The following is a 24,256-nucleotide window of genomic DNA, read 5'->3' as shown; positions in this document are numbered from 1 at the left end:
GGTATCCCAAAAATGGAGGATAATTGGAGCCACTGTCACATTAGCACATAGCTGCCACCAGCCCATGCCCTTCTCTGTGGGTAACGCACATGTGCCCAAAAACATAAACTAGGGGTACAGGCCCAAACCAGTGAGGGAACTTCATTGCTGAGGCACGCCAAGAGTCGGAGACACTGGGAACAACCAGTGAATCTGCCCGAAACGGTTCGGGACCCGGAACCATATAGGTGCGCATGCAACCAGATGATTGAACGATATGAGATTGCTAATCCGGAGAATACTCAAAATTGGTTCGAATGCAGACAAGACAAAGTGCAACAACAAACCCCAAGCAAGTACAGACGCATGAGATCCCAGTGTGGTGGAAAGCTGAAGCAAGTGTTACCATAGGCAAATATACGGAGCACCTCAGAGTATATGCTGCTGTGGTATAGTGAAAAGAACATTGAAACTAATAAGAGGTCCTGGCAGGCGAGTACACCAGGCAGCTGACATCTTGGGAAGATACCTGGCAGGGGAGTATACCAGGCAATCTGCAGATGTTACAAGAAGAACTAAAGAAAAACTGTTATGGAATTTTTGTTTGAACAAGAACTTTGTGTGTCCAGTACAAAGACATAAAGGAACTGTTGGATAAAGAGACACTATTCCCGTCCTACCTAAAAATGTTTGTTTTTGGAGCGATCCTTATATATTTGGGCTGTGAACACCTTTTTGCGAACATCAACTCTAAAGACATTTTCTTGCACCTTTTGTTGTTTTGTTCCTACTGCAAGGGTCAGCTTAGAGCGTTTTGGACACCAGGGCGGCTTTTAAGTTACTAACTACTTGACACAGACAGATCTTTTGTTTTAGTTTAAAAGCTCCTCTTAGTAGTGAATTTCCCCTTTAGAATAGGGCTAGAGAGATTTCCCAACCCACTTTTGTTTAACAAAATGTCTGCCCTCACAGTCAGCAGGCATTCGGTTTTGGGTCAGAAGAAGTGTATCTGCTTGATTGCCCAAGATTAGTAGGCACTGACTGTGCCACTGACCCTGGGGCAAAGATGTCCAACAGCTGCCTGCATTCCACACACTGCTCCAGGATGGAGGCGCTGGTGGGGAATGGGCCCTTAAATTGTGGCGACTCTTCAGAGTTGTGTTCATCCCAGGACAGAAGTGATGATGGCTCCTCTTTCTGGAGGAAGTGTCACTTTTCAGGGACAAAGGGTGAGCAAGATGTCTTTAGGTGGTGCTTCAATTTATCCCTTCTTTCTCTTTTTTGAGTGTGGGGTGGGGGGCTTCTCCTCTCTGTCTTACAGGTCCTGGAGGGGTGTTCTGAATCCGGAGACTTGGCACGTGTGCATTTACCATCCTTGTGGAGAAACGTATAAACTTATGCAGTAGGGGATGTTAGGGGAGTTTTCCTAAAGTCCTACTGGCAGTAAGACTTTAGTAAGCTATCCCAGTGGTTTGTAGATCCCCTAAATCTTAGTATCAGTCTGTACTAGCTCAGGGCCTTGGTAGAGTGGCAGAACAGTCAGGCTTATCTTAAGAGGAAGATGTGAGCTGTAAGTAAGTACACAGCATCTTAGTTAGACATGCACAGCAAAGAAGCACTTACACTTATAGTTATATGAAAAGTATATATGTATTATATTTACCCCAGAATCACTTTAAATACTTCAGACGTTTATACTAGAACACTTAGGAATACTTGTTGATAAACTTCAAAGGGAACTTTCACTTTTGTTTGTTCGCAGTTACATTTGTAGCAAAGTTAGAAAGGGAAAAGACTATTTTATCATATTATCAGATATTGCGCACACATGCGGTTTTCAATGGTTTATACAGAAATGCATTTACTCTGCAAACACATGTAAAGTCACTTAAAGGGAGGTAAATGGTTAGTTAGTGCAACATAAGCTTAGTTCAAGGGTCTAGAGACAGTTTGTTTGCCTAGTAAGTTTTTCAAGTCCAAAAACACAACCCTAGCTAAAGGTAGTTCGGAGAGGGCTTGAATTCTTGACAAGCAGCGATTTACGAAGTGTTCCTCTGGATGTCTTCCAGTTTCTAGTGTTTTTTGAAGCAGCAAGTTACCAACTAACAAGTGAGACCTTAAAACAGACTCGAGAAGGGGACACAAGAAGCAGCTTGGGTCTGAGGTAAGAATGGTTTGCCTTGGGACACCTCTAGGTGCACTCCAACGCTCTGCAGCGACATCCTGGAATCAGGTAAGCAATATCTTTTTCCCCACAGTACCTTAGGTTAGAATAAAATGTTCATGCTGGATGATCTGCGATTTTGTAGCTTTGGACCCGACCTCCGGATTCCTTGGTCTGATGACTGAAGGCAGGACAATGGATGGAATCTCTCAGAAGCAGCGTTTAGGGAGGACCTGTAGAACGACTTTCAGCAACTTCTTGGTTCATTCTGCGGTTTTGGCGCCTTTTCTGCAGCACCAACAAAGGACACTGATCGCCCGGTCAATCTTCTTCGCTTCCTGCAGTCCCACACTCTAGTGAGGGGCGGGGGTCTGGGCAAGTTGGATCGGATCTCTGGAATGTCCTTACGGGTTCAGCAAAGATTTGGACGGATTCAGCCTTTCCACGACGATGCTCTCGAAATGGGCAGCAGGTCTCCTGGTTTTGGTGTTCCGCAGCTCTGGAAACTCCTAGGACCTCGGTAGATGGCTTGTTTCAAAGTTTGTCTTGGGACTGGTTGTTCCCACCAGCCAAAGGGAAGGAGTCGTCCTCGTCGGAGCTCCTCTGTCTTACAGAAAACGGGGTCAGGACAGCAGTTGTTGCATCACGGGGTTGCAAAGGGTCTGAAGGCATTTCTGATCGTCGTCCTTTTCAGTTACTTCAGCTTCCAGTGGTTGACTTGCTTTTCACTCCAGAATCCCCACCTTTTATACAGTTGCAGCACACACTCCTCTGAAATCTTGCTCAGCCTTTTACAGAAAGGGGCGTTTGGCTGTCCAATCAGGACAGCCAGACCTTTGTGGGAGCTGGACCTGTTGAGGCATTCTAGCAGACATAGGACATGGGGGTGGGGAAACTCCTCCCCTACTTCTTGCCCCCCCCAACACTCTGGAACATAGGCGGGGATCCCCAAGGGTTCCAGCCAAAGGCAAAACACACACACTGACCCCACCACCCCCTGCCCCATAGGTAGACGAAGGGCTAATGAAGAACCACTCTAGTTATGGCTAAAAAAGAAAGGCGGCCTCAAGTTGGTACTATCGCGCCTTGAAACACTTGTATATAGGCGCGTTACAAATGCCATATCATATCATACTTGGGTGCCCCTATTGTGCACTACTGAGGCTATGGACATAGCTTGCGGTATAGAAATAACACAATAGTTTGTAGAACGCGTTCACTGCCACCAGCCATAACTAGGTGATTATCTATGTGACTTAAAAGTCACAGGAGCAGAGAGAAGGGGGATACTAGGTATTGCTTTGGCACTCCACTGAAGGTGGTGTGTGCCAATCTCTCAGACTATAGAGTTTTGGGAGAGATACAAAGTATCTCTCTATCCTTAAGAACTGTAGTTACTTGAGGATATAGAAAAATAATCTCAAAGGAGGACCCTAAGGGTCCCAGCAACACTGCCCATAAGGAGCTGTGTGCTGCAGTAGTAAAAACACAGATGCCTTTAAGAGCTATGGAGCAGACAGACCCCAAAGTACAGGTAGGATACAAAGAATAGAGTACCAAAAGACAGAGCCCACAAGAATGAATGAGTGGGAAAAGGCTCCACTCATTCAGGCTTGAAAGAAAAAGGTCCAGAAGTCCAGCAAAGAGTGCTGTGGGGAGTGCAGGGGGGCAGCATTCAAAATAAGCATGTTTACTCTTTTTAATTCCCCTTAACCTCTTAATTCTTGCTCTAATCAGAATGATAAACAAGTAGCATTTGAAGGCCAACATTAGCAATCTACGAAGAGATTACTTCTCTTCTATTGTAGAAACAGGATACTTTTGATCAATAGCATCCCGGACGGTATGCAGCCTGTAGTATTAATGCAGGACTGTATGTAAAAGGTACATGTAACCCAGAATATGCAGAGAACTCACATTAGCTACCTCAGAGAATGCAAAAGTGCTCAAGCATGGATAGAGTAGACCAATTGTAAGCAAGGAGAAAGCTACAAATATCATAGCATGGATAGCGAATGCAGATTAAAAGCTACCAGGAAGGTGTCTCTATCCAGACAGACTGAGATTAGAAGTGGGACATGGTTTTCAAATAGTGTTGTCATTAGAGATCAAGGGAACGAGTGCCTGTGGTGTGCAGTATACCAATGTTCACTTTTATAGTGGAATCATCCCTATAGCCAGTGAAACCATGAGTGAGGCTTTTATGAAGATCATACCCTGAGGAGGAAATCACTCTGAAGGGCTGACAATTTTGAAAGGTTTAGGGACTGGCAATTCTGAGAGGTTAGGCAACACAAGATTAAATGGGATGCCCAGGATCACATTGCTTAACAGCTGAAGCTGGGATTTGTGCCAACTGCATTTGAAAATTTTCTTTTCCAGCTCTTACCATGTACTTAAACAATCTCATTTTATAAAACTTACTTGCAAAGTACACAAATCACATTTCCAAAACTGACCATTCTTAAAACCAAAATATTACAGAAGGGTGTTAAGCAAAATTATTCTAGCTTCATTCTCTCCATCATCAAGGGAAGTATATAGGTACCAGCATACCAAATGATGTGATTTAACAGATTTAATCTAAGTATGTCTTTTGTACTTTTAAGCTTTAAATACTTCCAAAACAATGGGTTGTGAAATTGTCATTCATAAACGTGCAGAAAAACCTTTGACTTTTATACAAAAAGCAACACGTTTTTTGTGTCAAACGAGCAGACCTTAAAATATGCCTTCCCAAGGCCTACAATATCTGGTGCACTCTCTCCTGTCTACCACCCCTTCCACTCAAATGGCCTACATAAGAAGAAAGATCAAGTAATGAGCTAAACGATGTCACCAGCATGCAAGAAGGCAAACCTCTCAGAAGACAGTACAGTAATGCAAGAGATATTATATGATCTGACCAGAATCACTGCATCGTCTGCTGGCAAAGCCAGGATACAAGCATGAACACTTTGGTTCCCCAGTCTTGAATTTGGATACTTATTCACCTCTTGGGCTAATAGTTTATGCTCATCTTTGGAGGGGATTGCATAGGTTTTAGAACGCCCCATCTGAAGAAGCCAATTTCTAGACATTCACCATACGAATGACATGTTAGTTTTTATAGCAACCCCTATCTGGTGCAGGGACATTGCTGATAATAGCACCTCTTATGCTGTAAAACCAAGTACATATGTAGGTAGGTTTATAAACTTCAGACATAAAAAGGGTTCAGCCAGCCTCGCTGGAATGTGCTCTTCTAATCTTTTATGTGAACCCATATCTCTGCAATGAGTGCTTAACACACTGAGCTAATTTCTGAACCATTGTGGCACTCAATTTAGCAATATGGATTTCAACTTTGGCTATTGCACATGATCAACATAATTCCCACAGGAAGCAAAGAATGCTACAGAAGTTGTGCCGTAAGGAACACACGAACTATGTATTCCACAGTGAACACAGAAAGCATTACATGATTAATTGATCAAGGCAGAATGTACTTGTCAAAACACATGTAATAGGTTTAGCGCTTCTGCAGCATGCCATAACATCTCTTGCGGTTTGCTATTTAAGTCTGGTGAACAATGTAATCTTACTTTAGATCAGGCAGCCTTGTGGGGGCCCCCTCCAAGGTGAGGGCCCTCAGCAAGTGCCCCTTTTACCCTCCCATAAAAACGTCTCTGAGAAATGTAATTTGTTATTTTAGTGACTTTCAGTCGATGTCATGAGCCTATTTTGCCTTGCTTGTAATTTTAGCACTGAAGTACCTGGGGTATAAATTTATATGTTTCCTCTGCCATACAATCTTTGTAAACGTTTTCAGTAGTTCCACTCTATCATTAAGGATTATTTCAAAAAATGATGAACTTAAACGTCCTGAAGAGAACCTATGAAATCGGTCACTACAGTCATGTAAATACCTTTCCATGCATAATGTGCTGGAACTGTCCGGCTGAGTTTACTTTACTTTTCTTTAAGGTTGATAAAGATTTTATTCCTGGGCTTATGTACATTCGAGACAACGAAGCTACCTCAGAAGAGTTTGAAGCCATGAGTCTTCCTTTTACAGTGCCAAGTGCTAGTGGTCAAGACATTCAGCTTAGCTCCAAGCACGTTCATATAACACTGGAGAACCGAACAACTTACGTGAGACTGGCCATAAACTACAGGTATGTTTTCAATTATTTTTTTTATGTCGCCTAAAGTTTTGTGTTTGTAGTATTTGTTGGTTGTTTACTCTTTGGCTATGGTATGGCTGGTGCACGTTCTAATGGATGGCGTTTCTCATCAAATATTCCCGTCATAGACTGGATCCAGAAATCTTTTGACAGTCACTTGAGTGCTCAGCATGACTTTGTCTCTGTGACATTGGCATAATCTAAACCTGAAGTGACATCCTCATAAAATTGGAACCACACAAGCTCAGTGACCTCAGTTCTGTCTTTAACACTTACACTCAGAACAACCACTCTTTTGAATTATTTTTCACTGTCCTACCCACCTCCTCGTCCCTACCCCCAGAAACTCTCAGGGTTTAAACTGTGCAAGAAGTGGAACCATCAGAGGCGAAATGTCCCCACATCATTGCTGCGATTGTTGCCTGAGGCAGGATCACAATACAGAGCACTGCAGATCTTATCATTGGTATTTATTTTAATTTATAGAGCACCTTCGCAAAAGCGCTGTACATAAAAACACAAACCGTACAAAGAAATCAGTCAATGGTAGTGAACGTCATAACAGAAGGTTTAAAGAGGAGATTGAGAAGAAAGAAGATGTGTTTTTAGATGGGAACGAAAAATGTGAAGGGAAGGGAATGCACCAATATCAGGTGGGAAAGCATTCCAAGACTGTGGGGCAAGAAGGGAAAAAGAGCAAAAGCGTGAAGATGCACCAAGGGGTTTAGTGATTAGTGAGAAGGTGAAAGTGTTGAGAACTAATAGAGCCCAAAGGAGAATATGGTGAGATAAGAGAAGTGTGAGCAAGCCATGGTAGCATTTAAAAACAATGCAAAAAAAGTGAAAGAGGAAGCTAGAGTCAAAAGGAAGTAGTGAGGGAGAAATGAGGGATGATCCAATAAACAATCAAGGAGGAAGTAGGCAAAGAAGATTAGGGCAGAGCAGTAGCCAAAGTGGGAAGAAAATGGAGGAAGTAATGAGTAGTTTAGCAGCTTGGAAAGAAAGGAAGGGGTGAATTTCACAAACATTAAAAAGAAGAAAGCGACCGGTACATTCCATCAGAGAAATGTGTGAGGCAAAGGATTGTGATGAGTCAAAAATAACCCCAAGTCTGCTGGCGGAGGATGAAAAAGGTAAAAAAAGGGGGGAAAGCAAATACCAGAAGGAAGTAAGGGGTGAGTAGAGAAGCAGAGAGTGAGTAGAGAAGCAGAGGGTGAAGTAAAGACTCTCCGCTTTAGAGGGATCAAGGGTAAGAAAGTGGGAGTGCATCCACAATTGGACACCAGAAAGGCAGGAGGAAACAGAGACATGAAGAGAATCTGAGAATGACGAGAAGGAGAAAAAATGTGTGAATCGTCCGTATAGAAATGAGAGGAAAGATTAAATGATTCATTGATAAAGAAAAGTAAAGGGCCCAGCACCAAACCTTGAGGGACACCGTATTGGAGTTGTTGGGGAGGTATGTCTGGCCCAGGATACAGAGAAGGTTGGAAAGATGAGATTGAAACCGCTGAATAATAGAGGTAGACAAACCTAATGGGGAGAGAGAAGAGGGTAGAGTAGGGTGATCAATCGTGTCAGAGGCTGTCAAGAAGAATGATAATAGAAGATTTAGTGTGGCGGGCATAGAGAAGGCAATTGGAGACATGAATGAGAGCAGTTTCAGTTGAGTGGGCCGAGCGAAAGCCAGATTGGGTAGGGGGAAGAAAAGAATGAAGATTAATAATGTCACAACATTTTGTGAATAGACAGCCCATTCAAGAAGTTTAGAAAGAAAAGGGAGAAGTAAGATTGCTGATAGAGATGAGGGGCTCAAAGAAGACTTTTTCAGGGTAAGGATAATGGAGTGTGCTTGAAAAGGAAAGGTATACTGGCAGAGGAGAGGGATAGATTGAACAGAGGCGTTAAAGGTATAATCAGGGGATAGACAGCAGGAATGAGAGGGGACGGCAATGGCTCAAGAGGAGAAGAAGCGGGGTGGGCTTGTGAGAGTAAGAAAGAAGTGACCGAGTCAGTGAGAGGAGAAAACAATGAAGGATTCGGATGGATCAATACAGGTGAGTGTCTAGGTTTTGCGGGAAGATGGACAAGTAATGTGCATATGGCAGAAACCTTAGAGATAAAGAAGTCAGAGAAGTCTGACGAAGGAAGGGTGGATGAAATACAAGGATCATAGGTACTTGGGCTAAGCAGCTTAATAACCTACAAAAGACGATAGGGGTGACATGTGAGAGAAGGGCGAGAGGAAAAATAGTGCTTTTTGACAACAAGATGAGATGCATCATAAGAAGAATGGAAAAGAGATGGAAGAGTGAGGTCCAAAGGAGTGCACGTTTTTTCAAGAGGTGTTCTGCGTTGTCATTCCCTGTTAGGTAAGGTGTTTTTTTTGGAACCTTCCCTGCAGAGATTTCTATGGAATTCAATTCTTTTTTCTCGTTTATGAACCTTGTCCTGACTTTTTGGAGGTCAGTAAAGCCTTCTTGTTTACTTCGCTTGCTTGTTTTGCTAATTCTTCTGAGGAAACTGACTAATCCATAAGACTGTCAGTACTGGGAGACTATCAGCCACATTACGAGTTTGGTGGTATCTGGGCAGTAGATCCACCCAGATGCCACCAAACTTAATTACTGTTACACCACTGGGTACGGTGGTATTGCCTCCAGCATGATGCTGGAGGTAAATCCTCCACTCCAGGGCCATACTCATAGTATGGCAGAGCGGGAACATTGGAGGTAATTCTGTTCCCGACAATTTGTTTCCCCTCCGCCATACTTGTAATGAGGCCCTAATTCTTTCTTTAAGTATTTTTGTATTTTTACAATTGCTCACATCACCATACAGTGAAGTGCAGTTAGGATACTTTGTATCCTTATACCTTTTTTGTATACTGGCTTGTTGGTTACATTGATGATGTGCCTAAGACAAGCTGGTGGCAGCTGTATGTTTTTTACAGTTATTTGTGATATTTTACTCTTTTGCAATTATTGTGAATGGCTACTAAAGGTGGCTACACCCTAAGAAGTCTGTGCTACGATATTTTTCACTTGTACTTCGGCCATATTGTTCTTTGGCCTTCTTCCTGCCTTCTCAGGTCAGGACATGCCTTATAAGGAGATCCCCTTCCCGGGAAAAGGTGTGGCTTTCGCAGGCAATGGGACTTTGTTCGTGTGAGCCAGAGTTAGGAGGCTTGCGCTGTCTGGTCCCAGTGTACATCCTCTGGCACCTGAAAGTCTGTTGTTGATGAACGGATGTGGTGACCAGTGGTTGTACAGGATTAGACAACCCCATGATGTTTGTATGGTGTGTATCCTTACCATTCGTGAGATTAGTCTTGCTCCCAGCCTGAATTTTAAGTAAAAGGTGGGCTCCTGCATCTGTTCTTCAGATCACGGTTCGAGTCTTCCAATAAGAGGAGGAGCCTGCTTCTCCAGCATGGGGTCTGGAATGGATTTACATGCTCATGAATATACCCTGTCGCCATGCTGGGAATCCTCGGTAAAAAGAAAAGCAGTTACGCTTTAGCTTGAACAATTCTTGTCTCTCCTATAACCCATAACTGTCCTTTGGGTCATACCGCCCCATCCAATAACAGTCATCTCCCTGTGCTCCAACCCTGGTGGCTGTTCTTCAGAATTTCACTGCACGTTTGTGTTGGGAGTCCTCTCATCTTGCTCTTCAAGTATTTTGCTATATTCGAGTTTTTTCAGATACATTTGTTATTTTTTTCTCTGGCTTTTTCAATCGGCAGCGGGGATCCCTTGTTGGTGAAGATCTGCTTTCATCGCCAGCTCTTCACTTCAAGTTTCGGAAGGCCCAAGCTTGGGCCTACCTCGCGCCTCGACGATGTCTGAGGAGAAGAACAGTCTCTTCAGACTCTGCGTGAAATGTGGACTGTGGAACATCTGCATCGTGAATAGACTCCTCAAGTGCCTATATTGTCTGCATCCAAACCATGATGAGGATGAAAGTGAGATTTGCCACGATTTCCATTCAAGACGAAGAAGGACTGTTATTAGAGGTTGGCGGCCTGGCTCAAGTTGGGGAAGGCCTCTGACTCGGCCTCTGGGCGCGGTCATGCCTCGTCCAGGACTGGCCAGTCCCATGAGCGTGCTCCCTCTGAGAAGAGGGTGAGGTCCTTTTGAGGATGCCCCTTCCCAGGGAATTCCAAAGTAGGCTAAGCATCATGTTACTGATCCCCACTAGGGTCGCTGCAGCTGCGGGACCCAGTTCGGGAAGGACCTGTTTCCCGTCTCCATTGCTGTCCACAGTGATCCTGACAGTGAGGAGGGGGGTACCTTCCGTGAGGAAGTCGTTGACCCCCTTGAAGCATAGACCTTCGACCAAGGTCAAGGCTACAAAGGAGAAGACTTCGGGCCTCCTCATCCACAAGGACCACGACTTTGTCGATGGCACTTTATCTGCCAAGGCTCCCACCTCGTCGACAACCACAACCCTATCAATGACCACAACAGCGGCATCTGTACCCACCCCGTCGATGACCAGGTCGAAGATGAGCGTTGTTACTTCATCAAGTGGAGACGCAATTACCACTGTGCTTTCTACGGTCAAGACAACGGCGACTCCGTGGGTGGTCCTTCCCTGGCAGCTTGCTGCAGCTGTTCACCCACGACAACGGAGGAGATTCTTGTCAGGGCGCAGGTGCCTATCGTCTACACGCTACCGCAAGAATCTGGCAGGACCAGGCAGCTGCTGCCTCCTACAGAGTTCTTCTCCAGGCCGCCAAGGATGTCTCCTTGCATCTACACAAGCTCTGATAATGACCACTTGCCTGAGAACTATTGCTCGCATCACAAGGGAGGCCGCAGCCCCATGTCCCGGGGGGATCCCTGCAGGGAAGGCTGGATATGCTGTTGGAGCCTCTGAGTGCTAGCCCAGGGCTTTGGCCAGCTGCTCCTTTTGCACTTCAGCCAACGCCTAGGGTCATATCACTGGACATTCTTGCTTACCTCCACGCCTTGGTGTTGGAGATCCAGCAGAGGCTACCGGCTGCCCCGTTGCAGGGGCAAGTAAGCAGCCTGCCTAAATCACTAGCTAGATGTCCTCCCAGAACTATCCCAACAAGGCCGAAGCGGCCTAGTACTTCAAGGCCGAGACTCCAGCCGACACCTCCGAAACCGGCACTGCCCTTGAGGCTTGTGGTGGAGGAGCCGCCGAACACCGGCACAGGTACGGAAAGAGACACTACAGCGGCACATGCAGATGAATATAATAACTATGTCCCGGCTGACCGATGAGCCAGCCAGGTTGTCTCCACAGGATGAAGTGGGCTCCTTCCATGCCATGATCTGTAAGGCATCCGCTCTCTTCAATTTGGTGCCGGAGGAGAAGAAGAAAGTAGGTTTACTTTTCCATCACTGAGTCCTCACGGACGACTGTCATGATATTATATGATAGGGCATTTATAACGCACATGTACAGAAGTGTTTCTAGGGACGACAAGACAAGGAGAGGGCAACAGAGGGAGGACAAAACAACGATCTTACTAGAACTTGTGTAATTCAGATAGCACAAGTGCAGGGAAGTGGAAGGGGAGAAGTGCCAGGGGGAAGGGGAGAAGTGCAGGTAACTCAATAAGTGCAGGCAAGGAGTGGCTCATAAGTGCAGAGAGAAGGGGCTGTAGGGTTGCAGATACAGACCATAAGTGCTGGGGGAGCTCAGAAGCAGTAAGAGGGTAACTGGACATGCAAGAGCCTGGGCCCGAGTTCATAGGGTAGCCAGGTGACCAGTGCGTGGAGAAGTCGGGACATCAGCATGGGAGAGGAAGAGAGAAAGCAGAAGCGAAAATGAAGGTCTTTAGTTGCTTCCGGAACCGGAGGTGGTGCTGCTCAAGTTTGAGAGCGGCATGGAGGCTGTTCCAGAGGGAGGCCCCAGTTGAGGAGAGAGATCTGCCCCCAACTCTCTGCTTGGAAAATCGTCTCACCCTCAGAGAGTTGGAGTGGATGAGCGGAGAGCTCGAGAATGGAGATGTTTAGGAACAGAGAGTTGGAGGTAGTGCGGTCCCCATCCCCAGAAAGCCTTGTGGACGATGCATGTCGGTCCCTTTGCTGTATGACGTTTGGGAGGAAGGCTTGGCCCTGATGAAAATACCTAGTACCGCTCCTCCAAAGAGGGATAGGATGGAAAAGTAGTACAGGGTTCTGGACTCGGCCCCCGGTGCTTGAAATCGCAATCTTCCCCAGACTATGTGGTCTCTTCGGCTGCCAGGAAGCACTTGTTGAACCCATCGTCCTTGGTGCCTCCGGACCAAGAGGGGAAGAAGCTTGATGCAGTGGGGAAGCGTGTCATTTACTTTGCGGCCTCCAACACCAATGCCCTAACCAATGCCCTAACCATCCTGTCCAGGTACGACTGTAAGCTCTGGTATAAGCTTGGACCAATCTTGGACTTTCTGCTGGACAACAAGAAGACTTATGCCCTCACCCTTTTCCAGGAAGGCGAGGTGGCCTTGGATCACCTCATCACCGTGATGTTGGATATTGCGGAATATGACTTGCGCCAGATGGGCAGTGGGGTGGTCCTCCGGCACGGACTTCAGGGCAGATGTAGTCTAAGGTGGTGGACAGGCCTTCGATGGTGACAATTTGTTTGGAAACGCTGTGAACAAGACTCTCCAATCGTGTAAGACTGACACAGAGACAGCACGCTGTCTTGGGACGCTGAGACAGAGGAGATTGTCATCCTTTCATTCTTCACGAGGAAAGTCATCCAAGTCCTACAAGGGGTACTCTGTGCCTTATTGCCGGCCCTCCCGCTCTATCACCCAGGAAGCCTGCAGGGGCCTCTTTGCAAGCATTGGGCAGCGAGCTCAGCTTCGTCACCAGCAAGCCAGGACGCAGGCTCTGATGTAGGCCTGAACCGGCTGTGGACCCGTGGTCCCCACTTTCGCACCCCAGTAGGCTGCCGGCTAGCGAACGTAGTCGACCAGTGGAAGTCCATCACCAACGGCAAATGAGTGCTGAACGTTCTTCATCAAGGGCATACCTTGGCGTTCCAACACAGGTGGCCTTGCATGCCTCCTGTGGCACGTCAATAACCTCATATGGTTCAACTGCTGCAGGAGGTTCGGTCCATGTTACGAAAAGAAGCGATGGAGCCGGTCCCTCAGCAGGTCCGGAGTCTACTCCAGATACGTTTTGATATCGAAGAGGTCAGGAGGTTGGAGGTCAATCCTAGACATACAGCATCTCAACAAATACTTAAGTCCCAGAAGTTCAGGATGGTCACGTTGCAGCATGTGCTCGACCAGCTGGAAGAGGGTGGGTGGGGGGGTATTTCCTGGTGACTTTAGATCGGGGAGGGCTCCTACTTTCATGTCCCCAATCACCCAAAGCATTTAAGTTCCTGAAGTTTGTTGTCCAGCTACAGCACTATCAGTTGAAGGCCCTGCCCTTTAGCCTGAATTCGGCACCAAGGGTTTCCCCTGGTAGCAGTGGACCTACTTCTCAAGGACATGCACGTCTACCCTTATCTGGACAACTGTCTCATCCGCTTCCACTCATGGACTGGCAAACCAGCTCATGGCAGCAGAGACCATTTGTCTGCTGACGGAGTTTGGATTCTCCATCAATTATCCAAAGTCCTGCGTGGAGCCATCACAGAACGCTCTGTCCTGGGCTCCTGTCTCAACACGGTCACTTGTCTGGCTACCATCTCAAAGGAGAAGGTGGGGGCTATCCAGGGGAAGGTGCAGTACTTGTCATTGGCGCAATCTACAGCCGTACGTGCCATCAAGTCTCTGCTGGGCATGATGTCCTCCTGCATCCACCTCGTCCTTTTTTGCAGCCTGCAGATGACACTCTACAGGAGTTTCTGGACTCGCGATGGCTGCGAGTCACCAGTGATTGGACAGACAAGATCGCACTCACCCAGGAGAACCGGCAAGCTCTACAATGGTGGGAAGTACGCCCGCATCTCATGCAGTTGGCGCCCTTTTGGTTCCCACCGTACCAGGCAACGGTCACCATGGATGCCTCCCTGGAGGGGTGGGGAGGCCACACCGGACAGTCGCACGGCAGATTCCTCTGGCTCCTGGAGGTTAAAGGCCTTCACATCAACATCCTGGAACTCCGGGCAGTGTTCTAGGCCCTCAAATAATTCCTGCTTCAACTGCGGGGGAAGGTTTTGAGAATCTTCACAGAGTCCACCACCACCATGTTCTACATCTGGAAGCAGGGTGGGAGGCGCCCCCTGGCATTTTACCTGGAAGCTCATTCCCTGTGCCACTGGGCCATTCTTCAGGACATGCTCCTTGCCCTTTTTACCTGGCAGGCACCAAGAACCACATTGCGGACTTGCTCATCAAGGAGCTGCCGTCCTGCCAAAAGTACGAGCTTCATCAGTGTCCTTTCTTTTCAGCAAGTGGGGTCAACCCTGAATTGACCTCTTCATGACGGCAGCCACCTCCAAGTGCCAGAGATATGCCAGCAGGTTCCCTCAGCCGAGGGTCTGGGAGACGCCTTCTCGTTCCTGTAGGACAGTCTCTTTCTGTACGTCTTCCCTCCGATCCCGCTATGTGTGATCAACACACTCAGACACTGCAGGATGATATTGATTGCCTTGGCGTGTCCGCAGCAGATCTGGTACCTGGACCTGCTCCGTCTGTCCGTGGCTTCGTCCATCCGGGTGTCTCCACCTCCCAATCTTCTCTCCAGAGAAAACGGAACAATACTGCACCACGACCCAGCGTTGCTGAGCCTCACGGCCTGGCTCCTGCAGCCCTAGAGATTGGACATTATTCTGTGCCGCTGGAATGCATGAAGATCCTGGCCATGGCCAGCGCTTCCTCTACGTTGTTGTGCTACAGCCACAAGGGGAAATGCTTCTCTGTGTGATGCAGGACTCAAAAGATTACACTGCTGCGAGCCACGGCTCTGCAGCTCCTTCCGTATCTGCTTTCCCTGGCCAAGGCTGGCCTGGCTCACGCCTCTAAGCTCAACGTGGTTCTGACTAAGCTAATGGTGGTTCCATTTGAACCAATACATCATGCCCCCCTGAAATTTCTCTCATGGAAGACAACTTTCCTAGTGGTGATCCACTCGGACAGGCAGGTCATGGAGATTCAGGCCCGTTCTTGCAAGCAGCTGTAGTTGTGCATTTTTGTCCTGTGAATCACGAAAAGACCCTGTCTAAGGCTTCCATATCAAGGTGGCTCTCCGGCTGCATCATACACTGTCATCGTCTGGCAAACAGACCGCTTCCAGGCCAGCCGAGTGCCCATACCACCAGAGCCATCGCAGCAATGACAGCATTTCTCTCTGTTGTTCCCCGGCTCAACATCTGCAGGGCTTCTACGTGGAGGTCCACCCACACCTTCTCGAGATTCTACTGCATCGACATGTATTCCAGGGAGGAGTCCCTGGTCGGCCAAGTGGTGCTACGCAATCTGTTTGCTTCAGGTTAATCTGTTCTAGGGGTAAGTGTATTACTTCTGTTGAGCCTTGCCACCTCCCGTGGTTGTGTATATGTACTGCTATGTCATTGTATTCATGAGCATGTGAATTAATGCCAGACTCCATGCTGGAGAAGGAGCAAGTTACTTACCTGTAATTCCTGTACTCCAGCATGGGTCTTTCATGGATTTACATGTGAACCCTCCCTCCTTCCCCTCTGTGGCGCTTCCTGGTTCATACTGCCACTTAACGTGCTCTACCAAATCTGAAGATGGCCCCAGGGCTCGAGTTTATGGAGACGACTGTCATTGGATGGGGGCAGTGTTAAGAAAGACTTCTGTTTACTGCACCTTTCCTTCCATTTTTATGGACTCCCCAATGTTTTTTGATCCTGACATGTACTTTTCTGCAGTGCAGTGAATCCTTAAGCTTCACTACGCTATCGTTTCCTCATCTGTTATGGGGAAACTGACATGTTTTTCAGGCTGTCAGTACTGGGAAACATTGTTTCCCTTAGTCTTGTTACTTTGTTACTACTTTTAGTAACTTGTTATCACTTGTGGTAACTTTTTATCATTGTACAATGCATCTTACAAACTTTTGTTTTCACCCTAGACTAACACTCAAAGTATTTTTTGTTACTCTAGCTGTGCTAAATGGACAAGCTGGTGCCAGCAGTGAATTTTTACCATTTTCTTGGTGCTTTTTGCTTTAGCCTTACTGTGTTTCCCACATTTGGCTACTAAATGCGGCTAGTGTCCAAACATGGCTGTGCCGCATGGGTTTTTGCTTGCCCTTTGGCCATCTTGTCTTTTAGCCTTCGTCTTGGCCTGTGAGGCCAGGACAATGCTTATATGGACTTCCAGTGCCTGGGAAAGCAGAGGCTTTTGGAGGGCTAGGTGTGTTTGCTGGCAGGATGTGGGCTGGGACTGTCTGGTCCCAATCCACAAGCTGGTTTCAGTGTGTCTGATAATCCAGAACAGGCAGCGAGACTTGTCCTTGGCCTCAAGCCCTGGGATCGTATCTCTCCAGCTCTGAAATCCCTTCATTGGCTACCAGTGGATGCAAGGATTACATTTAAAACCCGCTGCATTGTCCACAAGGCTTTCTGGGGCCTGGGACCGAAATACCTTCAACTATCCCTCCGTAAATACCTCCCTTCTCAAGCCCTTTGCTCCTCTACGTCTAATTCCCTCAGGGTCGGGCGTTTTTTCAAAGAAACGAGCTGGGGACAGATCTCTGTCGTCAGCTGGAGCCTCCCTTTGGAACAGCCTTCGGTCATCCTGAAGCTTGAGGAGAACCATCTCCGGTTCTGGAAGCACCTCAAGACCTTCCTCGTCGCTTCTGCCTTTGCCCCTCCTCTCCCCTGCTGATCTGTTTCTCTCTCTCGGCACCTGGCCACCCTTTGTCCTTTGGGCCCAGTTACCTGCGCACCCTGACTTCCTCCTGCACTGCCTCTGGCCACCCTTGGCACTGGGATCTGTATCTGTACCCATACAGTCCCCCACTCTTCCTCTGCACTTATCAGATATACCCTATCTGACTAATCATGCACTTGCCACGTGTCTGGCTGCACTACCTTTTTGTCTGCACTTATTTATCTATCCCACTTATTATTTATTCTGTTCTCTCCTCTGTCTGCACTTTGCACTTTGCACTTCTCCCCTCCACGCACTTTCCCCCTTTTCCCTTTTCCATGCACTTTCACGTTCTTAATGTCAATGGGCCTAGTAAGATCGAATTTCGTTCTCCCCTGTCCCCCTCCCTTTGCTTGGTTGCGCTCTGAAACACTTGTGTATGAGCGCGATATAAATAAAATACCATATATCATATATTATGCACGAGCGATCCCCCAGTGGTCCTGATTGGAGCACTACTGGGGTGTGTGTGGGGCTAGTTCTGCTTTTGGCTAGTGGGAGTTTCGACTCTTACCTGGCTTTTAGGATAAGAAGTGGACCCCTGCACCCACTCCTCAGAGATATGGAGTAACCTGAAGGAGCCAAGACTCTCCTGTCCAACAGCGAGACCTGTGAAGAGACCGGAGACCTGACTGAAGGAGGCCTGGCAAACAACTTCTGCTGCTGCCCTGGTGGAGCCCTGCCTTGCTATTGATCTTCAGAAGTCCTGCGAGGGAGCTGCGACCCTTGGAGTGGAGGGAACATCCATTCCTGATGTCTGCTTAGTAACCTGCAACGAAGAGCCGTCCGAAGTGTCCCAGGACGGTCCTTTGGCTGACCAGCTCTCAATGTGGGCTTCCGTGCTGCTGACGTCGCTGTTCAGAGTTGAGGCCTGGAACTTGGGGGATCTTCGGCTTGTCCTACAAGACTAACCTCAGCAAGTCCTAGTGTCAAGGGGACCCGAGATAGGAGGGAAAGTCTGTCCGCAACAAGTGAAGCCCTTTGCATTGCCATGCTCCGGTGACCACCGTCCGAAACAGCATACCTGTGTCGAGTCCAGTCCTGAGAGGAGTCCTGCATAGTGTTTTTCTGCAGTCTTCATCCTAGAGTCCTTGCCGCAGTGAAAGACACCGACCGGAGATCATCTCGAACCTGAAACCCCTGCGAGTCGGACTGAAGCTGATGGCGGGAAAAGCAACCTCGGACCTTCTTCCATTGACCTGCCAAGTGCTGCGAACAATCGGAGTACGGGGGTGAGTTACAGTGGTTCTTACTTGTCCCTAAACTCCCTTAAAAGATTTCCTAACTTTTATGAAACTTTTACCATAATTTGGTTTTATCATAGCTTGCTGGCGCAAGCCTTCCGAAAGTTGGGGACACTTCTATTATTTAGAATAAACTGTCCTCTAACCCTTGGAACTGTTCACTGGACCCCAGAGACCCTACCATCATTTTTTCCAGCTTTACAAACTATATCAAATCTTTACTGAACTTTTGGGCTGAAGGCCTCAGACAATTTATGGAATGACTTTTGAAGTTGGGGTTAATTCTCTGTGGACCTCTGGTGCATAATCTAATCTGTACTTTCGTTTACAGGGGTTTGATTTGTATTATGCCCTAAACCAGTGACTGTATATATGTAATCTATTAGTAGTGTTGGTGTGATACTTCTACCTGTTAGTAGTAATTGTTTCATAGTGATACTCTTTGTCCCGTCCCCTTTCCTCCATATTGTACGGGCGTCCCTTCCAAGGGATGGGAGACAGAACCCTTTTCACCAGAAAAAACCTTCTTCCCGTTTAAATTTAGAGGTGCCTGCGGGTAAGGCCCAGGGAGCGCTGCCCTGACTCAGACCGTCCGGCGCCACACCTCAGTCCCCTTTTCCGTGTCGACCGGAACAGGCCGAATTCACTAGCGCTCCTGCGTTTGGCTTCAGCCTTGTAATTCCACGCGCAGTTACGTCTTTACTTTCTTCTTTTTTGTCTTTTTGTCATTGAGGTACTGGGTCCTGAGGCGTCTCGCCCCTCTCCGGTGCATTTCGACTTCTAAAGGGTTCAGCAGGTGACCAGCCTGCAATGGGCTCTTTCCAACTTCAGACCCCCATGCCCTTTGCCTACGTTGCCTTGGCCCAGACCACAGTTGGCAACTTGTTCAGTGTGTGGCTCGCTGTCCTCGAAAGCGCTGAAGAACAGACTAGCCAGGTGGAGGGAGCTCTTCCAGAGGACCTCAAGAACTTTGTGAAACATCGAACCAAGCCCAAGGTAGGGCCGATATTCTCAATTGCACCCCGCAAAGGAGACTCCTTCCCAGGGAGTCTCCCGCGCGCGAGGGACTGGACCGGTCAGGTCCTCATACCAGCACGTGCACCGAGGCTGCTGCAGCTACCGGCCTCTGGGCCGAGGGATCCTCGGATCCTCCCGGTGACAGTGTTGAGGGACCGGAAGGTTCTTTTACTGGGTCTTCACCTGAGGGGCTCAGCCCTTGTACCGGCACCATGGCCGAGGGGCTACGCCCAAATACCGGCAATACATCCGAGGGGGCACCTAAACACAGCGCTACTGACCCCCAGGTCGAGGGTGCCACAGCTACTGGGCCTAGACCCGAGGAGCAGGGTAGGCCTGGTGATCCACACGCAAGAGTCTTGGACGAGGCCGGGCCCAGCGGGTTGATCAACACGTCGCAGGCACGCGGCAGGCAGCTCGACAATGTCTGCCGCGCCAGACGGAGGCACCCGTCCGACGCCATTCCAGGAATTCGGCAAAGAACGAGTGTCAAGATGGCACTGGCCTCAACCAGGCACGTGGCCTACAGCCTACCCCCATTTTGCGCAGGGCAGCTTTCCTTTGCGTCCATATGGGCAGGGTAGGCAGTGGCTCCAGCAGCTCTCTGCTACCCCGTCAGCACCCCCTGCCACCTCCTCGACCAGTAAAGAGGTCGTCTTCGAGAGGTTCCACGGCCTCATGAAGTCACCTCGGATGGGGGTTATCCTCAAAGACGCCATCAGGGAAGTCCTTCACGCCATGCTAGCAGCACCACAGACTCCTCCGCCGGCGCCCCAGGCCCTGGCGCAGCCGACTCCCCAGCCGACTCCTCAGGCGGCTCCGTACCAGCCTCCGCCGCCTCCTCAGCCTCTAGCCGCAGTCCCTGTACCCCAACTACTACTCCTCCTCCTCCACAGGATCCCCCAGATCCACAGGATACGGATGAGGAGGAGGATCTGGATGCGGCATCCTCAGCCAGGGCCTTCCACGAACGTCTTGCTGGGCTGACAGAGTATCTGGGCCTACCCCAACCCGAGGTCGGGCAGCTGGAAGAGGGGGTTCTGGCGGAAGTCCTCACACAATGCCCCTCTGCCAAATCGGGGATTCCTCTGCAGACCGACGTAGGCTCCCTGGCCAAGAAGGGCTGGCTCAAACCCCACTCAGCCCTGCCGGTCAATCGACACCTGCATGCCAAGTACCAGCAGATGGAGGGGGATACACTCTTGCTCTCGGGCCATCCTCAGCCGCACTCCTCTTTGATCGCTGCGGCAACACTATACTCAAGCCTCAGTCGTCCTCAGCCTCCTCCTCTTTGTCGCTGCTAGGCAAGGAGGAGAAGATCTTGGAGGCGTACGGCAAGAAACTCTTTTCCAACACGTCCTTACATCTTCATCAGGCCAACGCAGATGCCATGTTGACTGCCGCCAACCAAAGATTATGGCAGGAAATTTCTGACTTCCTCCCGGAACTCCCCACCCAGAGGCAATCACGCTTTAAGGTGGGGCTAGCTGAGGCCAAGCTGGCGGTGCATGATCTCATGGAATCCACCGTGGCTCATATTGACACCTCTGGCCGTGCCATCTGTATCGCCACGGACATGAGGACAGCCTGTCTCCGGGCAACAAAGTTCAACCCGGACGTCCAGGAATGCATATTAGATCTACCGTTCGAGGGGTGGGGGGGACCTTTTCCACTCCTCCACGGACGAAGAGCTGGACAAAAAGAAAAACGGCCAAATCTTTATCCATCCTTACAAATACCATGCCCAAATCATACACCCAATCGCAGCAGCACTCCGAAATGGGTCGTACGTACAGAGGGTGCAGAGGCTTCCAGGAGTGTAGATCCAGGCAGCCGGACCGCTCGCCATCTCTGGGCTGGCGCAAGCAACAAAGGGGGTGGTGGGGACTAAGGGCTTTTCCCAGTCCTCCTCCTCCGAGCAAGCCTCAGGGGGAAAGAAGGCATGACACGCCCCTTCGGGTCCACGTGTCTCCAGTGGGGGGCATGCTTGCTCCCCATGCACATTTCTGGTGCCAGAACTTCCACGGGGTACCGCCTTCCTATCCCAGCCTCTCCTCCACTCCCACAGGTTGGGACAGCAACTCTTTGGCGGAGATCCGGTTGCTCGTAGAGAGCCAGACAGTGGAGGAAGTTCCAGCCTCTCAGCAAGGCTTTGGCTTATACTATACTCCAGGATTTTCGCCATTCAGAAGATGAACCAGGCGGGCCTGAGAGTTGTGCTGGACCTTTCCACCCTCAACCTCTCCTTACCCCTGCAAAAATTCAAGATGGTTACACCAGATTTTATAGCAGAGACATTGGACCAGGGTGACTGGATGTGTTCCCTGGACCTGAAGGACGCGTACCTGCATGTCCCGATTTGGCAATCCCATCGTTCTTTCCTTCGGTTCAGGATTATGGGCTACCATTTTCAGTACAAGGTTCTTACGATTGGCCTCAACTCGGGCCCCGAGGGTCTTCGCCAGGCTCATGAATGCGGTGGCGCCCTCCTCAGAGCGCAGGGCCTCCACATCTACCCGTACCTCGACAACTGGCTTGTCAGGGCTACATCTCCGGAAGTGGTTCACCACTCTTCCCATGCCCTTATGAACATTCTGCACGAGCTGGGCTTTTTGCTCAATCTCTAGAAGTCACAGCTGCAACCCACGCAGACTGACATTTTTGGGGCTCATCTGGGACACGTGCTCCCAGAAGGTATTTCCTTCGGAGGACAAAATCTTGGCTATCAACAGGGCCACCACCCACTTCCTCAACAGAGAAGTGACCTCGGCATGGTGGTACGAACATCGCCTGGGTCTAATGGCAGAGGTCCTATTAGCTGTCCCGCACACGAGACTAAGGATGAGGAGGATTCAGCTGCACTTCGCGGCCTCATGGAACCAGGAGCGGGGCTCTCAATCCGAGATGTTCAACGTTCCTCCATCTCTCCACCCGGACCAAACTTGGTGGTCCAGAGACTTCAACCTACGGATGGGCAAGCCCTTTCGACCGCTCACTCCGCAGGCCACCGTCACCATGGATTCCTCTCTCGAGGGCTGAGGAGCCACCCTGGACGATCTCTCTGTCCACGGCACCTGGACTCGAAAAGGAGCAGGAATACCACATCAATTGGCTAGACCTGAACACCATTTGGCTGGCGCTCAGGGCATTCCTACCACTTCTCAGGGGCAAGGCTGTCCTCATCCAGACAGACAAAAAACGTACTACATCAACAAGCAGGGAGGCACCAGATCCCCTCCTCTGTACAGACTGGCGATCAGCATGTGGAAGTGGGCCCTGGAAAATAATATTTACCTCACGGATTATTACAAGTGGCAGCTTAACAACCTTGTTATTCAGGAGATCTTCAACAGGTGGGGTCACCCCCAGGTGAATCTCTTTGCCACCTGGCATAACAAGAAGTGTCCCCAGTTCGCATCCTGGCAAGGTCATGTCAGGGCCCTGGCTCTCTGGGCGACACATTTCACCTCCAGTGGACTGGCATGAAAGCCTACGCCTTTCCGCCCACACCCCTGATTCACATAGTAATTTGCAAAATCAAGGAGTCTCGCCAACTCCTCATCATTCTATTAGCTCCATGGTGGCCGGCCAGGCCATGGTTTTCGGAGCTGCTCAGTCTCTCGGAAGTGCCCCTGATTCACCTCCCGACGTGCCCAGCACATCTTCTGGCACAGCAGGGGGGCACAGTCATCCACCCTGCACCAGGGAAACTAGCCCTCACAGCGTGGTACCTGAGCAGGTAACGTTGCGGCACTTCAGCCTCTCACAGGCTAATCTGGTGATCATACAGGGCGCCAGTAGCAAGGCTACCAGGGCCCAGTACAAAAGCAAATGGACCAGATTCTGCCACTGGGCAGAATCCAAGGGAATCGACCCCCTGGCGTGCACCTTGGACAACGTGCTCTCCTTCTCGGCGCACCTCGCCCACTCAGGCGTGCAGGTGGACACCTGACGCACATACATCGCAGCCATTGGGGCTTACAGGAACTCGGAGGAAGGCATCTTCTCCTCCTCCAATCCTATCGTCAACAAACACCTGACAGGACTCGCAAGGCTCTACCCACCTGTCAAGAGACCGCACCCTGTGTGGGACCTTAACATAGTCTTGGGCGCTCTGGCGCACAAACCGTTCGAGCCAATGGCGTCGGTTGACATCAGGCCGCACCCCCGCACGCCTCTAAATTTAAAGGAGAAGAAGGTTTTTTCTGGTGAAAAAGGTTCCGTCTCCCGTCCCTTGGAAGGGAGGCCCATGCAGTATGGAGGAAAGCGGACTATGGATTAAGAGTACCTTAGACACTACGGTGAGTAACTTATAATTATTTGGCCATAAATAAATAACTATTTTTATACATACTAAGTGTGATTTGTGATTCCCATTGTGTACTCTTTACAAGCTCACCACCTCTTGAGACGTAGCCTAGACCATTGTCACTGCTACTTTGAACTGGTTTGGCTACAGCTCTCCAGAGTTGTCCCTGTCACAATATAGGTTTGCCTTCTATACATCTGTCCACCAGGCCAGAGTATAGAAAATTGGTGCCAACAGGCAGTATGACCCAAAGGGCAGGGGTTGGTTATAGAGGAGAAATGCAGTTTTCAGGCTAAAGCGAAACTGCTATTTTTTTTACCGATGATTCTGAGCCTGACAGGGAATATTAATGAGCATGTGAATCCATGCAAGACCCATGCTGGAGTACACGAGTTATAGGTAAGTAACTTGTTCCTTGTTCACTTGATGTTCAGTCATTTCGTGAATAAACACAGCATGCACAGGTAAATGTCTAACATGCTATGTATTCCAGAGCTTTTCTAAATATTTAGACACATCGAGTGCAACTTCAAAATAACAATCTGGACT

At 49.0% G+C, this 24,256-nt stretch overlaps 1 protein-coding gene across 4 annotated transcripts in view; it reads left to right on the top strand.

Annotated features, from left to right (window-relative positions):
• The window catches only part of HERC2 (HECT and RLD domain containing E3 ubiquitin protein ligase 2), a 2,956,340-nt gene that overhangs the window by 2,882,832 nt on the left and 49,252 nt on the right, over positions 1-24,256 (top strand). For all 4 annotated transcript variants that reach the window (XM_069636605.1, XM_069636607.1, XM_069636603.1 and 1 more), the window contains one exon: positions 6,110-6,300. In XM_069636605.1, coding sequence (XP_069492706.1) covers positions 6,110-6,300 — 191 coding nt within the window. The remainder of the gene's footprint in view (positions 1-6,109; positions 6,301-24,256) is intronic.

The sequence above is a fragment of the Ambystoma mexicanum genome, chromosome 7p, assembly GCF_040938575.1.
Source record: "Ambystoma mexicanum isolate Mex_15411 chromosome 7p, UKY_AmexF1_1, whole genome shotgun sequence".
NCBI classification, from domain to species: domain Eukaryota; kingdom Metazoa; phylum Chordata; class Amphibia; order Caudata; family Ambystomatidae; genus Ambystoma; species Ambystoma mexicanum.
The sequence above is the reverse complement of the archived record's forward strand: the minus strand, read 5'-3'. Positions and strand labels throughout refer to the sequence as shown.